The sequence below is a fragment of the Hirundo rustica genome, chromosome 3 (assembly GCF_015227805.2).
Source record: "Hirundo rustica isolate bHirRus1 chromosome 3, bHirRus1.pri.v3, whole genome shotgun sequence".
Lineage (NCBI taxonomy): Eukaryota > Metazoa > Chordata > Aves > Passeriformes > Hirundinidae > Hirundo > Hirundo rustica.
The window spans coordinates 16,023,870-16,040,136 of NC_053452.1; the positions used below are offsets into that span (position 1 = coordinate 16,023,870).

The window sequence follows — 16,267 nt, forward strand, 5'->3', positions numbered from 1 at the left end:
CACATCTGCACCCAGAGGGATACCATCCCTGCTAGCCAAGCGGGGAAGCTGGTGGGCATCCCATAATCTCTTCTGCTTGCCACTGGGATTGTAGCCATGGCCATGCTGGGAAAGCAGGGAAGGAGGAACATACTCCAGAATTTCAGCACTGGAAAATAGAGAAAGCACTAGTTTAAGAGGCTTCATCAAGAAGAAATCTCAGGGGAGTTAACTGAAATTTCAGACCAGTTATTGCAGGCTAACAAAATTGTAAGTAAATGGAAACAAGAGTCCTTTGCAATTGCAGGTGTGCCAGATTTAAAAAGGATGCACCACAGCTGGGGGTACCCGGGTCAACAGTAAATAACAAAACGCAGTGACTTCTGTCATCCTGTGATTTCCCAGAAGCAGCATTTCCAAACCACCTCCATCTGCAAACAAAGTGTTAAGAGGACACCGTGGGGTGAAAACAACGCAAACAAAACATGCTTAAGAACAACAGAATCTTCTCCATTTCTCCCTGAATTTCAAAGTTGCTCCACCTCCCTCCTGCCGGGTCCCACCTTGCCATGGCTTTTCTCCACCTTTCGGAAACACTTGTTCAAGGAGAGGTTGTGTCTGACCGAGTTCTTCCAGCCGGTGGGGGCTGTGGCGAAGTAGGGGAAGCGGTCCAGGATCCAGCTGTAGATCTCTTTGACTGGCAAGCTCTTGTTGGGGGACTGCTCAATCGCCATGTAAATGAGAAGGCTGAAAGAGTAAGGGGGCTTGGAAGTGGAGGACTTTTTCTCAGGGTTCTGGTAGCAGGACGGCGAGAAGGATGGCACACTGTCTCCCTCGATGTCGTACAAGGGGCTAACAATGGGAAGGCCCTCGCTGCCGAGGCTGAAGTTTGTTAGCAGGTTAGTACTTTCGTGCAGCCAGTTCAAATTTGTGAGCTCATCGTCTGCTGAATCCCTGTCCACCACGGTGGCCTTTGGCTTGCCGGCGTCGCCTGCGTCGGGCAGGCTGCCCATCCCATGGCACTGCCGTAGTCCCGCGGCTTTTTCTGCTCCGGGAGTTTCAGCTTTCTTATCCGGAGTCATTCCAGTGACTGGACCCATTTAGCTTGATTGGTCTGCAACAAAGGAGATGGTCAGAAATCATTGCAAACTACCCCCGTCCCGTTCAGCAGGAGCTCACCAAACCCAAGTGCGGGGCTGCGCCGTCTCCACGCTGTGCACAAACACTGCAGCCACTGGTGAGAGCCAGGGTCCAGCAGGAGCCTCCCAGTAAACTCATCAGCACGTGGTAACTCCCCTTGGTTTATAAGCAGAGCTTATGGGAAGCACTTGGAAACTGCTGTATCTATTTAGAAACACCAATTCAGATACAGAAATCATCGCTATTTTCATGCCAACACCTGAAACCTGGGAAAAACCCTAGCAGGTAGGATCTAATCCATTCAGCTCTCACATTAACTCTTAAGTTACTCATTACACTGTAAACTGCCCCTGTTTAGAAGTGTTTGCCTTTGGTGCCCGAAGAGTGAAAAAGTAATTGCAAAACTTAAATCAGCATAAAGTCTATTTGTGGTCTCAGTGCTAATGAAATCTTTATAAACCCCTAAAAGTCACAATCATTCTCAAGTGCTGCTGCCTGTTTCTACCAGGGGAAGATCTGGCCAGCCTGTCTGTTCATCACCTGGGTCCCACAGAGCTGCCTAGGTCAAAAGGTCTTCCCCCCTCCCCTGGCAAAGCTTGTGCCCTAACCTGGGCTTCCCTGCAGAGCAGAGAGTGCCAGGACAGTTCTCAACAGGAAGGGACCAACCACTAGGGTGGCAGCTCAGACCTGCAGGAACAATGGCAGCACCACTTAGATTAAAAAAAGCCCCAAATCACAAAACACTTAAAACCCTAATCAGAACATTATTATTTATAAAAACACTGCCACTCAATGCATCGTCTATCAGGCCACCCATTCTTTAGAGGCATTACACCAACAGAACCACCTTGCTTGTAGAGTTTGAAAAGGAGTCTTCTAGCCAGCTATGTTATGGGAACAGCTGGGGTTTTTTCTTACTGATTTGAGCACTGTACAGATGTAGGGGGTGTGCACATACACACATGTGTACACTATAGACATGAGACACTCCAACTTATGGATGCAGCTCTTAGTTGTAAACAGCACAGAGCAAAGCTGAGGTTTGTATTAACTGTAAAAGGATCCAACAAAACAACCCAAAGAAAAACCCAAACCCCAATCCAGTTCTGTTGTCCCTGAAAGCACTATCATTCTGGTGTCACGCTCCAGCTCCCAGTGCCAGAGCTCAAGATGAGGACAGTCTCCATATCACATCTCACCAGACAGCTCTGCAGTTACTGGATGTTTTCTCACACCAGTTTGCAGTAAACATTTGTCTCCTTGCACTGCATCTTCTCCTACCAAGTGTCCTGTGCCACCCCCCAGACCCAGCCAGCTTGTAACCTGGCAGCCTTATTTTGGAGAAGGGGGCAATACGTGCCAACGGAGGTGTGACGTGGTGACACAGAGAAAGCAACAGCATAATCCATTTTGTGCTACCAGCCCCTGCCTGGTGCCAGGCAATGATGAGGTGCAGAATTTGTGCCTTCCCCAGGAAACACATCGTGTTTCCCACCAGCAATTTTTGCTCCTCTCTTCATCTGCTCATACACTCCTGCATCAGCTATTGCAAAGCTGTGTTGACAATAGCACCTGCACTTATGCTTACCAGTAGCAGTGCTGGAAAACATCCATCAATTCTTTATTTTCTGTTTCTTATTTCTATTAAGTGCAGGGACAAGTACGATTAACTACCAGCTCAGTCAGTATTAAAAAAGAAAAAAAAACTGAAGCAAAGTGAGCTGCTCAATAGCTGGTCAAAAATAGCTTTGCTCTCCCTACAATTTACTTCTCCCCCCAAGGCACCAGAGCAGATTTATATTGGCAGACAGCGATGGCTGGCTTTTTAAACACAGCCATATACACATATGCTCATGTCACTTCTTCAATCCTTTCTTAAATTAAAAAAAAAAAAGCAACAACAAAGAGCCAGTGATAAAATTCATACAGTGAGACAAACCCCCAACTCTGCTGCAATGCGAGCTGCTCTGTTCTCTTTGTAATAATTACTTTGCCCCCTTGTTCAGCACCTCTTTAGGCAGCTACACAGGAGCTTACACCTCACAGCCGTGTTTTGGTAATTTTAGCTCCCGGTTCATGTTGCATGAAATCTCCCTTTACAAATCTTCTGTCAGCATGGCAGATCAAGAACACGCACATGTTGACACACACATGCAAGTCTGAGGTCACTGTATTCATTTCTTAGGGGAAAGGGGGCAATAAAGTCTGTTTTCAACAAAAAATGGCCTGGGAACACTCGGTCTTCTCAAAAATATAAGGGAAAAAATATAACAACTTATTAAGCTGGCCCTTATAATCAGGCAGACTTTGTGTCAGTGCACTATTTGTTTGCATGCTACCATGTTTTAGCAGAGAATCATTAGCATATTCAGTGCCCTACATGAAAATAAAAACTATTTGCGGGTAACATAGTCACAGTAAATAATATAGGTTAGTGTCACGTTTCTCTTAGTAGATGCATTACAAAAATCAACAACTCATTACCTTCTTATCCTAATTCACCACCTCTCGCACCTTTTACATGAACACATCAGAAACTAATTTCTTTCTAGAAAGGTATAAAGGCCAATATGAGACTATTATCAACTAACAAATAAGAAAAAATAGAATCAGAGGAGTGACACCAATGCCACTGCAGCATATCTGAAGGCATTCAAGTGGTCAGCTTGTGTGCTCTCCAGAACCCCTCTTCATTCACACAGACTCTTAGTGACATCCAAAATCCACTTTTTTTTTTCCCTCCATGTGTGCTTTGATTGCCTATAAGAAGACACGACTGTGAGAACAGCTTCCAAGCTGTCATTTTCAAGATTTCCACTTCCAATATTTGGGGTTTGATGTTTTACATAAGGGTCATGGGATTCACCAAAGCCATCTTTGCTGTAAGCTGGCAGAGCGTTTTGTGCTCAGGGGTGACCCATCAGAAAAACCACAGTAAGAGCAAGGAGAGCAAAGTGTCAGAAGGAAAGAGCACAGAAGCAGTTCTCCAGTGCAGATGTTTTGATAATTCCCATGGGGACTGCCCCAGCCCTGTAGGCAGAGCCAGAAGGTAACCTCCAGCTAGGCAAATGCAAAAATAATATGCTTTAAGCACACCTCTGAAAAATACGTAAGTTTGTGTTCTGCCCACGTGCTTTACCCTGCCAAAGAGCACAGACACAGCACGCTGCTGTTCACTGGTATTAACACATCCAACCGGAAGCAGAGCCTCATGCCATCCAGATCCGAAGGAACTCGAGGACCCCGTCTCCTGTTAGTACCTTCAAAGAAAGGCCAACCAAAGCATTTACCCCTCAAAGTATCACAATGGAAGTACAACATCATCTTGCACAGTAATTACGGACAGAGGACTATGATTCCAGGGTAAGAAGATTAAAAAGCTGCCAAGTCAACTGAGGCTGCCTCCAATAAAAGTTAGAATGCATCAGAAAAGAGGTGAGAGAGACAACCTTCTTCCAGTCATCTGATTTTTTGGCATCACATAAAAGCCAGGAGCACACCTCCCTGCTAATCCATGCCACGTCCCAGCACCCAAAGCTCAGGGAAGACCTGCTCTTCAAGAGCACTCCGCGCCCCCAGCAGCAGAGCCCAGGTCCGAGGGCTGACGAAGGCTGCAGGTGTGTCTCAAGGCAGCAGTCAGCTCCAGAGAAGCACACAAACTGATCAGAGGCGCCCTCGATTTGTCTCAGACAAGGTAATATTTTTGCAGCCTTCTCTCAACTACTCCCTGGAGAACTAAGTTTGTGGAAAGGTTACGAGCACTGAAAGGTCCTCAGCCTAGCAGAGCACATCTGGGTTAAACTGGGTTGCTTGCCCCCACAAACACCCCCAGCGATGACTGAATTTTGATGGAAGACCTGGGCACGGCTATGTTCTGCCACAGGAGCAAATGGCTTTGATTGTGTGAGCACTTTAATAAGCCAAAGTTGCTTTAATAAAGGCTAACCATTTAATGAAACTGGAAGTCCACTTTAAGCATATCCTCAAGCAAGCAGGGAAGCACATTCACTTTGCAGCAGCCCTCTTGCAAGAATCCAGGCCCAAAGGACAAAGGTGCCACCATCCCGCCAAAGGTGACCAAAACTCAGCAGCATAGAAGGTTTAAGTGTCCAGGTATCATTTCAGTGGCCACCACACTTGGACCCACTGAACTGGCAAGAAAGAATTCAGCCTTTTAGTCAGAAGATGCCACAGCCCTGGCCATGCCAAGTTAGCATGAGAACAGAGCCGCTCTTGCTGCTTGATCTTTCTTTACATGGCATCAGATGAAAGGTGCCCTTTTGGCACCTGCACAGCATCAGAGCCCCAGGTTAGGACAACCTTCTCCACAACAAAATGCACCTTTTTCTTTCTGCAGGACCAGCCAAGCAACCAGGTCACCTCTGCTAATAGTGGGAAGGCCTGGAGTCTGCCAACAGCGCAGTGATTTCCCTCCAAGTTAAAAAAAAACCAAAAAACAAAAAACCACAAATCTTTTCATGGATTGCCCAAGTCTGAGGAGTCAAACATAATTTTAATCCAGGAAAAAATATTTTCAGCCATATCACACTTTAATGACAGCAGCTCTGCACCCACTCTTTCCACAACAAGCTCAGGGTGTGCAGCCTTAGTTACAGAGCCAAGCAGTTGTGCTTCACACACAACTTCTGTTTAAGACAATTGGTACATGCTTTTCATGTAAACATCTACACCAATAGCAAACTCCTCTACTGATTTCTCATATTCCTTTGCATCTAAGAGAAGCATAAGGGCTTGTCCTGACTTAAATATATCAATACGTGTTGTCAAAACAGCCTAGGAATTCGACAAATAAATGACTGCCACTGCTTAAACTATCCAAACTGTGGATAAACTTCCAAGTCATTGTGCACATAGCACAGGATCAGCTACAAGTCTTTGAATGTTGGAGGGAAGAGAAAAAAAAAAAATAAAAATCCTGGCACAACTAATGCAAGCCCATCAATAAAAAGCACCCATCTGCCTGACCAGGAGCCTTAAAAGGATGACACCAAACCATTTTGCCCCCTACTAATTCAACCTTTCCCCCTACTCACCTCTTCTGTCTCAGGCTGCCCATGCCTCACACCCCACACCCCTGCTGGAGGTCAGCTGAGATCCTCCCCCCCCAGCCCTGAGAAAAGCCTACATTTGATTATTAACACTATATGATGTCACGTATCCAAGACAACTAAAGGCATTGCAGCCTTCCGAGGATAAAACCACCTCTCAGCCACAGATTTCAGCAAGCTGGGACCCAGTGTCTGCAGAAGAGATGAGCCCCTGGGTGACAAAGGACACCCAGAGATGCTCCCAGGGGAGCACCTACAGCAGGCAGGGCCCTTCCCGCTCCTCCTGGCTTGCAAGGCAGAGGAGAATTAAAAATAATGTGGAGTGGTTTTTTTTAAACCCATAAAAAACCCACTTATCACCTTCTCAGACCCAGCCTGAACAACCAAAGGACTGGACAAGCCTTATTAAGCTCAGGGGCTTCATCTGAACTTTGGCATTGGTGGGCTCAAGGGGGAAGAGAGGTTTTCCAAGGATTGGCAGAAATAGTTCCAGGCTTCTCTCATGTTCTCCCACACCCTGTGATATAATTAAAGGCAGGGTGAGGGGGGAAAAAAAAAAAAAAAAGTAATGAAAACCAAATCGAAGGTCCAATATTAAAAAAAGATAAGAAATTGTGCAATAGGGAAGGGATTAAACAAACCCTTATCATAGCCCAGGAAAGGGCAGGAGCAAGAGAAGATTTCATCTAACATTCTTCATAAAAGTTTGCATTATTCTAATCAAGTAACACACACATATACACACGTAAGCGGGTTTGTGTTTGAAACAAATGTCTGAAAGGAAAATGATATGTGAGCTTAGACATGCCCTGACCCCAGTCCAGACCCCGTGCACAGCCCAGAGCCTCTGGGACATTTATTGCACTGCTGCCTTCAGAGACTTTGCAAATGTGAAGCTTTTCCAAAGGCTGCAGTCACTGTTGGACCTGGTTCCCTGTGCCTCAGATTTAAAACATGCACATAAAAACAGTATAACAGAGAAACTGGGATATGAAAATAATAATAATAAAAAAAAACCAAACAAGCAGTGAAATCTAAACTACTAAGAAAAACCTTTGGTGAGACACAAAAAGAGGAGGGGAGGGAAATAAGTGCTTTCAAGAAAAATGCTTTACAGCCAATATCTTTTCAAGAGATGCTTATGGGTCATTTTCCTTAAATTCAATACTGTGCTTGCTAAGTGGACTAAAATGCAAAAAAAAAAAAAAAAAAAAAAAAAAAAAAAAAAAAAGTAAACCACTGATATGTTCACAACTAAGCCATTTGAGCAAATGACTTGCAAAATAATTCTGATGCTAATTCCCTTTCCAGGGTAACCCTTCCATGTGTTTCTCTACTATCCTCTTGAAACAGAAGTGAACACTTCACCTGGTGTCAGCACCAATTTACCAATGCTAGAAAACACAAAGCTATCTTTTCCATATATAGCTTTTCTGCCTCCTTCAGCCTTAGAACTACCAAAACTCCCGATTTCCACTGGAAAACCAACAACTTGAAGCTTCACAGAAGTGACGCTTCTGCAAGATTTAACTGGAAAGCACCTTTGGAGCTGTATCACAAAACCACAGCATCAGCAGAACTCTGCAAAGCTGTCCCCGCTTGCTGCTTCCCAGCTCCCGCTCCCAAAGCGCAAGTTTTCCTCCAGAGCCCAGGGAAGGCAAAGCAATGCTCTTCACCGCGCTGACCTCCCCGGCCAACTTGCTTTTAATTTCATTCATCCAGTGTTGAACTCGGCTTCCTGTTTAAACAAACAAACCAACCCTCCCACATCTGACTACTTGACATCTCTAAACGAAACCAAACTGGCTGGTAGCTGGTCTGGGGATGATCCTCAGAGACGAGAGGATGAGGGACGAGTGGCTGCTGCTTAGCAGCAAGCTTCTCAGCTCCCACTCCTTCAGCTCTACTTCGGGAAACTTTTCCAGGTGCTGAGCTCTCCTCATACCCAGTACTCAGCTTTTAGGCAACCATGTACTTGCCCCAAATCTAAGCACAACAAAACCCAGCAACGCTACTGAAAAGAAAGCAAGCACAGGACCACACTTAAACTGGGAAACTAAAAGTAGCAACAAACTGCAATTCAGGAACGCACTGAAAATAACCTGAGAGAAAACAAAGACTGAGTGTACAGAAGAGTAGGGCTGGGTGATCATGCCTGCAGTAGTCAGTTTAATGGAGTCCCTAACATTCTCTAGCCCTTGAGGAAAAACTAGGGAGTGCTAAGTCTAGCCTGATCATAATGAGAAAAAATTTTGAATGCACTCAGCAAAAAAGAAGTCGAAATCCACATCACTGACTTTATCAGTATTCCTATCCGCACAAATTCCAGGCTTCTCCTAAAACGGTCCTGCCGCCCCTGAACAACCCCTCAATAAAATGGGTATTCCTGCACCAAACCCAGCTGCCATGTTTCCCAGCTGCTGAGCATACAGGCCAGCAGTGAGCACTCAGCAGCACCCTCCCAACCTGGAGTGACCCGACCCTTTTGCTTCCACAGCCACAATGTCTCAAAGGGAGCAGGCAGAGTACCAGGGGTCATAAAGATGCTGGCTGGCATCAGGCAGTACTTCTTCCATTGCATATAATTTATTACCCAAGCACGGTGAGCTGTCTCTTCTTGCTGACCTAAATTGTATTTTGGAAGCACCACGGAACATCGCTGCGTGCTTTTACCCAGCACGGCAAGGATGAGACGGAGAGCTCCCCATCGCCCAGCAGGATCGCCAGATCAGCCGCCGTAACGTGACAGGGAACAAACGCGCACCTATCACACATAAAGGTCGAGCCGGGAGAAAAGCGAAGCAGCATCTCAGGGCTTTCCTGTGTCCCCTCTGCGAGACAAGGCAGCCACCGGTTCTGGAAAGAGACACCTCACCCGCAGCCACAGGGAGCCTCCCGGTGTGGACAGGGTTTGCAAGCGAGCACTCGTCCAGAGCAGAGCCGGGCGCTGCCCTGAGTCACCCGAGGCGCCGCAGCAGCAGCGAGGCGCAGGAAGTTGCCCAACACCATTTCAGTTGTGGAGCGGCAACGCACACAAAGCGGGATGAGGCACTCGCTGCCTCCATCTACTTCCCTCAGGAAAAGTTACCATCAGCGCAGTGACATCCTACCCATGAGCTTACACAAAATGCACTCGTTTATCGCGAGGGCGGGAACCGCAAATGCTCAGGGAGCCGAAGGGAATAACCCAGAAGTTGCACCTCTTGCTAAGAAGTGGCGAGCATTCATCCAGACTGCTGACAGCCATTTACTTACGGGGACTAGAGGCTGCTTTTCACCCATTTGCAGGCAGGCAAGGAAAGCTTGTGTTTCACACAGCCTGTTTTGCACCACGCTAGTGCAGTAAGACTATGCCAAGGCAAGGAACAGCATCAGGAGATGCACGGCAGCGGTGGGCACATTATCACTCCTCCCAATGCCCATCCCTTCTGCCGCCTCACTGGCTATAATCCCTCTGTGCAGCTCTTTCCGATAAGGTATCACAAACCTGCACGTGGAAAAAGTCTTCTGTGTGCCTGGGGTACTTCCTCTTGTAAATACCAGCTCCTTTTAACACCAACAATGAATAGGCAAGGCAGGGCAGGAAGGTGGAATTACAAGCCCAGTGAAACCAACATGAAACTTCGGCTGCTGTTACAGGAGCCAACAGTTGTGCATGAGAACTGCATGGCTTTCTCAGCAGTTTAAACTATATCCATGTACAGCAACTTCAGATGCCAAACTATCTCATTCACCGGGAGAGTTTGCTTTTGCTCAACGTGTCAGTCTATTGCACTGAGTGGAACAGAGCCTGTAGTTCATAAAGATGGCAAAAATCAGCCTGACATGTCCCTAAGCCTCTGTCTTCTTCCCAAGGCACTTCACTCACTTGCCAGGCAGTACTTCTCATTCAGCAGGACCATTACAAACACCTCTATCTGCTCCATTACTTACTGGACTGGCACGTCCTGGCACAGAGAGTTGCTGGCAATGCTGGTGTCTTAAATCCCGAGCTCTCTAGCTAGAGGACACTAAAAGGCTCCTCAAGCAGAAATTCTGTGGGGGCTGGAACGGTTGAGGCAGCACACTCCTTGGTTGGTGCCCCTTTTAGACAAAAAATATCTCATTTCTAGGTTGAAAAATCCCTGAGGAGGTCCTTCAGCACAGCCCCGGCAGTAGTACCCAAAGCAGGTCACAACTTCATCCTCTGGTCTAGACACTGCCAACAAAAACATCAACCAAATTTTATTCCAGCAAGGTCCCTGAGAGTGCTCAGGGCCACGTGCCTGGATTGAGACAGGGCCAGTGCCTCCAGCCCTCTCCAGGACCTGCAGGACAGCCAACACAGCATCTCCACCACAGTCTGCAAGTGCAAACTGCGTACAGCAGTACTGCTCAGTGTATGGGCACATTACAAAAAAAAAAAAAAAAAAAAAAAAAAAAAAAAAAAAAGGCACAGAAAAGTCCTATACGTATTTCAGGCAACTCAAACACACAAAATAACACATCCTGGCACCAGGCTAAGTTCATCAGCTCAAGCCCTGTGCTGCACTAATTGCTCCTGTAGAGCTTTCAGTTCAAGGTTGTGTCCAACTACCTTTTGCAGAGCTTGGGAAATGTGAGTTGGCACCTGCCAAGGAAAAAAAAAAAAAATAAAAAAAAGGCAACCTTCAAACTAGTTCAAGTTTCCTGATATAAGATAATGCCAATTCAATTTTTTTTGCATAGGTGGAGAACCACATGAGACTTAAGGAGGGGAAAAAAGACCCCAATCCAAGAAACACAACAGAAGTTAAACGTCAATCTATCACAACTCAACTATTACTAAATCTGTCTAAATGTAAGCCCACCAATAACAAGATGTGGAAAGTGCGTGTGTGCACATATGCACGATAAATTATATATAAAGTTATCTTGATTTCATAGATTAGGCACAAAGCTAATCAAATTGCTTTCTCAGCATTTAAGTCCACCATAATTCAGCATGTTCAACTCCACATTCAGCACACAGCATCCATACACAGGCACGCACCACGGCGGGAACATGAGCTTATTTGGTCCTCTTCAAGGTTTATTTTCTCTCTTTGTTCCTTTTACTCTTTGTTTGGGCCTTGTCATAATCCTTGTCAAACGCTTACCAACAAAAGCCGGTTTCGGCTCCCACAGAACCCGAGCACCCAGCACGCCGGCGTGTCCAAGCAGGAGCAAGGCAGGAAGGCAGTGGGATGCTGCTCCGCTGCCGCCACCAACTCATCGCCCAATTCCACCAAAAAAATCACGAAAAAGATGGAAGGCCCCGAAGGGCCACGTGCAGATCCCAACCTGACCTCGAGCACTTCGCCAGCCGTTTCCCGGATTTTACCCCAAAACGCGGGAACCCCGGAGCGCCTCTCCCACACTGCCCCCGCCTCTGCAAGCCACAGACGCCCTGCACATCCCCGGGGGCTTCCCGCCGGTTCGGGGACAACGGGACGCGGCGGAACCACGCAGAAAGCGTCTTTATTTCACCAGACGGAGCGCCTGAGTTTGATGGGGGTGACCAGGAGGCGAGCGGCACGTCGGGGCCGCGCTCCCAGGTCCCGGCGCCGGGCCGGCCGCGTCTTCCATCATCCCGGCTTGGAAGCGCGCAAGAAGCGCGGGCTTGCCCTGCCGGGGGAGCGGGTGAAGGGGGGTCACGGCGCAAACCCCGCGGGCGGAAGCTCCGCGCCGGGAGGAGGAGCTGCGGGTGCACGGCCCTGCGGGGAGGGGACGCGTGGGGATCCCCCTTCCCACGCACCGCCACCGAGAGCGGCCGGAGAGGAAGCGCCGCCTCCGCGCGTCGTCCCCAGGCGGGGAACGAGGGGACACCGGCCACGCCGCCCCCCCGTCCGGCACCAGCGGGACCCGCCGCCACGCTCCCCGCGCTTTCCCCCTTCCCCCACGGAACCCTCGCGGAGCGTCGGAAACAAAAAAAACTCACCCCCCAAACCCAGGAAAAAGCCGAAAGCTAAACCAAAACAAGGCGCGGGAGCAGCCCACGCCGGCGTGGGGGCGCGGGGGCGGCGGGCGCGGGCGGCACTCACCGCGGTCATGAAGCCGCGCGGCCGGCGGCGGACACAATATGGCAGCGGGGGATGTGTCAGGGAGCAGCTGCTCCCTGCGCAGCGGCGGCGGCACCGCCCTCCGCTCCCCATGGCAACCGCGAGCAAGCACGGCCCCCCGCCGCCGCCTCCTTCCCGGCCGCCTTCCCTCGCTCCCGCCCCGGCTCCGCCCCTGGCACCGCCGCCGCCGTGCGGGCTGGGAGCGGCGCCGGGCTCCGCGTCCCGCCCCGGGCGCCGCGCCGCCTCGGAAAAGTTCCCCTTTTCCCCTAAGAAATACCACGCTTCTAAATTTTAAAAATGTTAAGATAGAAATGCATAAACCTTCCTTTTAGTTTCACTTCCCTTTCCTCATATTCTTCATATATACGGTTTGGTATTTTTGTTTTGGTTGTTTTTGTTGTTTTTTGTTTTTTGGTTTTTTTTTTGTTTGTTTTTTTGGTTTTTTTTTTTTTTTTTTTTTTTTTTTTTTTTTGTTTAATCCCGTTGACAAAAATGAAGCCGCCGCCGTGTTTGCCCTGCCTTGTAGCTCACTGTTGTCCGCTCGTGCTTTCGGCTTTCAGCTTTCCAGGGCGAGAACTCTGCTGTTTGCTCACCGGGGTTGCACAGCCCTGCTTAAAGAGCACCTCGGGAAGTCGCTTGCGGGAAGAAGTCCTGCTTCGGAGATGTTCTTCCATTAAAAAAAAAAAAAATTTAATCACTTTTCCAATGTTTCCTCACCTTCTGAAGGATACCGCTGAAGCCTGCCTTGTGATGACTTGTGGTAGTTTTATTTCTAAGGAACGATGGGAATGCGTTTCAAGGAAATTCCCCTGTTCCACGTTAGGAGGAACCGGTGGTTGGTTTGGTTTTTGTTTGTCTGTTTGTTTTAATTTTTTTCTATTTGAAACTGTTTCAGAGAACAACTTCTTGGGTTTTTTTAATGGGTAAGGATATATCAGGCTCAGGGTTATAGCAGGCAGAATATTCTCCCAAGGGAGAAAAGGATAGAATCCAGTGACAGGAAGGCTCTTTCCACTGCACCATGAAGCATGACCAGCTTCAGAAACAGAGCTCAACCACAGAATTCTGATCAGAATAAATTATTCTCAGCAACTTTAGCTCCTACCTATTTTCTACTGGTTGAATGTGTTATGAGCCATTCAACCTTTTCTTTTTCCTTTTACAGCCTCAGAAGTTAGCCAGGTCCTCTCAGCAGACAACAAAAATGCACTTGTATTAATTATGTATTGCTGAAAGCAACCTCCATTCCCAAATCATTAGAAATAGACCTAGCATTGGTGGTACCAGCAACGCTTTGCCCGTAAGAGGCTCTTTTGCCTTAATTCCCATCCCTCTGAAAGCGCGCATCAGCGTGCCGTGTGCGCCTTGCACACCTTCGCTGCCTTGGCCGAGGGAGGAGCAGGGCTCAGAGGAGCACTGTGTGCCCGTTGGGATCAGGGTGTGTGACTCTGACTTTTGCCCTGCTGGGCGGCAACCTGAAAGAGAGACGTTTGAATCCAAGATCCCTCCACCTTCAATTTATTGTGTGGAAGGTTCAGTTTGGGCTACCAAAGGTGGTGGCTATTCTCAACCTTTGATTGCGTTTACACTCTCGCCTTTAAAGTGTGTCTGCTCACAGGTTCTTTCCATTTACCCCTTAAAAATGCAATCTGAGTTCAGTACACACGCTCTCTCCCCCTTTAGAGTTTACTGGAAAAAATACCACAAAACCAAACAAGGATTAAAAAGATAAAAGCTGTAAGTGTCCTGAAGTTGACGCCCCCTCAAAGAAACAAAAATAAAACTTGGCCTTTGAACTGGCATTTCATTTAAACTAACTTGTAGCACAATACTTTAAAAAAAAAAAAAAAAAAAAAAAAAAAAAAAAAAAAAAAAAGTGTTTCTAAACCACCTGAAAAACATTGTCACCATTATCTTCCTCAGCCCTCTCTACTTCTCAACATACTCATGCTACATCTTTTTTGCTTTAAACCGTACTAAATGTTTCCAAATCTACTAATGTTTCATCAATAAGAAGAGTAACCAGGACTGACGGTTTTCTGGAGCACCTTCTGCATCTCCCCCTTATCTCCAGGTCCAACCGTAGTCACCTTAACTCTTTGGCAGCCTGTGAACTCGCTGGTGGCTGCAGCAGTGCAGGCAGGGGACAAAAGGAAGTCCTGCCTCTTAGAGAGGCTTCTGCCTCATGCCCTACTCATCCCCACGAGGCTCAGTAGGCAGTGCCAAGCCTCCCTGCCATGCACATACAGTTGCACTGCTGCAACACCTTGTCTGTGCAGGGTTAGAGGAACTGTAGCTGGCCTGGCCTAGTGGGCTGCAGAGAATTTTGGGGTCGTCAGGGCTACACCCACACCTCTCCTGATGTTTGTCCCTGCCTGTACTGGTTCCTGACTGGCAACCTCAGTCAACATCAGGGTGCCTCACTTAGTGCCCAGGCAGCAACCAGATGACCAAGGGAACTCCGTTTGCCTCTGCTCAGTGTCCGCACCACGTTTGATCCCTGCTTCCTCACCATGATCCATTTTCCCTGCTGAATTCTGCATGTGATTAGTGAGAGCAAGAGGGAGCCTGTGGTGGAGGGCATCAGACAGAGTCAAGGCCGCCAGTGTCATCCTGCTGTGCATTGGCTCACCTCCAAGAAGCTGGAGAGCCGCAGCGTGGAGGATGCCCCGCCAAGGTGTTTTTTGCAGAATCCCTGAGAGCTGCTTGCTCCCACATTTCAGCCTGAAGGCATTAACTCATTTTTTCCTGCAATGTCCCCCGTCCCACGATGGAGGCCTGTGGCTGCTGTCAGTCTGAGCCCTCTGACCACCTTGGTTTCCCTCTTGCGCCATCTTTGTTTTCTACTCAGCACTACAGAGGGACACCTACACCAAAACAGCAGCCACACAAAGCAGAACTCATCCAATAAATATGACAAGGACGTGGTGCTATTTTCCAACACAGACCATTAAAATAGATGGGACAGACATTAGTCATGGTACTCTGGTACCCAGGATGTTCATGCAGCACCTCCTGCAGCCCCCCTGAAGCAGGAGGTGTGGGGAAGATGGACTGCAGAGGCAGAGGCAGGTGCTGAGGAGGTGGCAGGAGGTGCTGTCCACCCTACCCTTGTCACCTCCTGTTTTGAGCCAAGACAGACTCAGCCAAGAGGCTGCTGGTGCCTCCTGGCCCAGCTCCAGGCTGTCCTTGAATGTCCTGCCCACTGAAGGACAGCCTTGCCTGCTTTGCCAAGGCAGCTGTCATCACTGCAGCCCTCCTTCCTGCCTCCTGCGTGGTTTCTACCAGAGGCTGGCTGTCCTCTTCCCTTCAGGGCACAGCCATGGCTCTGGGTGGCTTGCCATCACCACAGGTGGTTGAACGCAAGAAAAAACTCAGAAAAGCGTTTTTGTTTTTTGGGTTGTTTTCTGCTATGGGCAGAAAATCAGGGCCTTCCACCTCTCCCATGTCAGGGTCAATATCCTCAGATCTCCACTCTTATTTCAATGCAAGATATGGACGGAAAAGGCTATCTTGGGAGAAAACTCTCTGAGCCTTCACAGAGCACAGTAATCCAAATCTGTTACGTGTAGGACAAGCCCACTGGGAAAACAACACCTGCCTCCTGGTACCTGAAATTTCCTTCTCCTGAGAGGACAGGGCATAGTGGGGATCCTCCAATGGATACATCAGCTGACCTGTGCCACCCAGCACCATGAAAGCACCTCCTCACCCGAGCTGTCATCTAAAGCTCCTAGGCTGAACCCGGGAGTGTGGAGCGCAGGGAAGGGCAAGAAGGGAACTGCTGCAAAGGAGAAGGGTGGGTGCTGGAGGTACAGTGCCATGGGCGTGTGCTACGAGAGCCAGCGAGCCCCAGTTACTGTGCTGGGATTTCTGCCACACATGTGAACAGTCAGCCAGGCTTCACAGAGTCTCAGCACCTCTCATGAAACCACAAGCCTTTGATCCTGGTGACCTACACCTGGTGTATCACCCTGTAAAAAGTTGGCATAAGAGTTACCAGGTTAATCCATTCAGGAA

At 48.3% G+C, this 16,267-nt stretch overlaps 1 protein-coding gene across 3 annotated transcripts in view; it reads right to left on the bottom strand.

Moving 5' to 3' along the window:
* Positions 1–12,357, bottom strand: part of FOXN2 (forkhead box N2) — a 29,671-nt gene extending 17,314 nt beyond the window's left edge. The window contains exons 1-2 of one of the 3 annotated variants that reach the window (XM_040058522.2): positions 12,230–12,357; positions 543–1,093 (exon numbers count right to left, since the gene is read on the bottom strand). In XM_040058522.2, the coding sequence (XP_039914456.1) occupies positions 543–1,079 (537 nt within the window). In that variant the 5' untranslated portion in view covers positions 1,080–1,093; positions 12,230–12,357. Of the gene's footprint in view, positions 1–542; positions 1,094–12,126 lie in introns of all 3 variants that reach the window. The other 2 variants (XM_058419800.1, XM_040058521.1) reach the window with 2 other exon arrangements.
* Between the last annotated feature and the right edge of the window lie 3,910 nt (positions 12,358–16,267).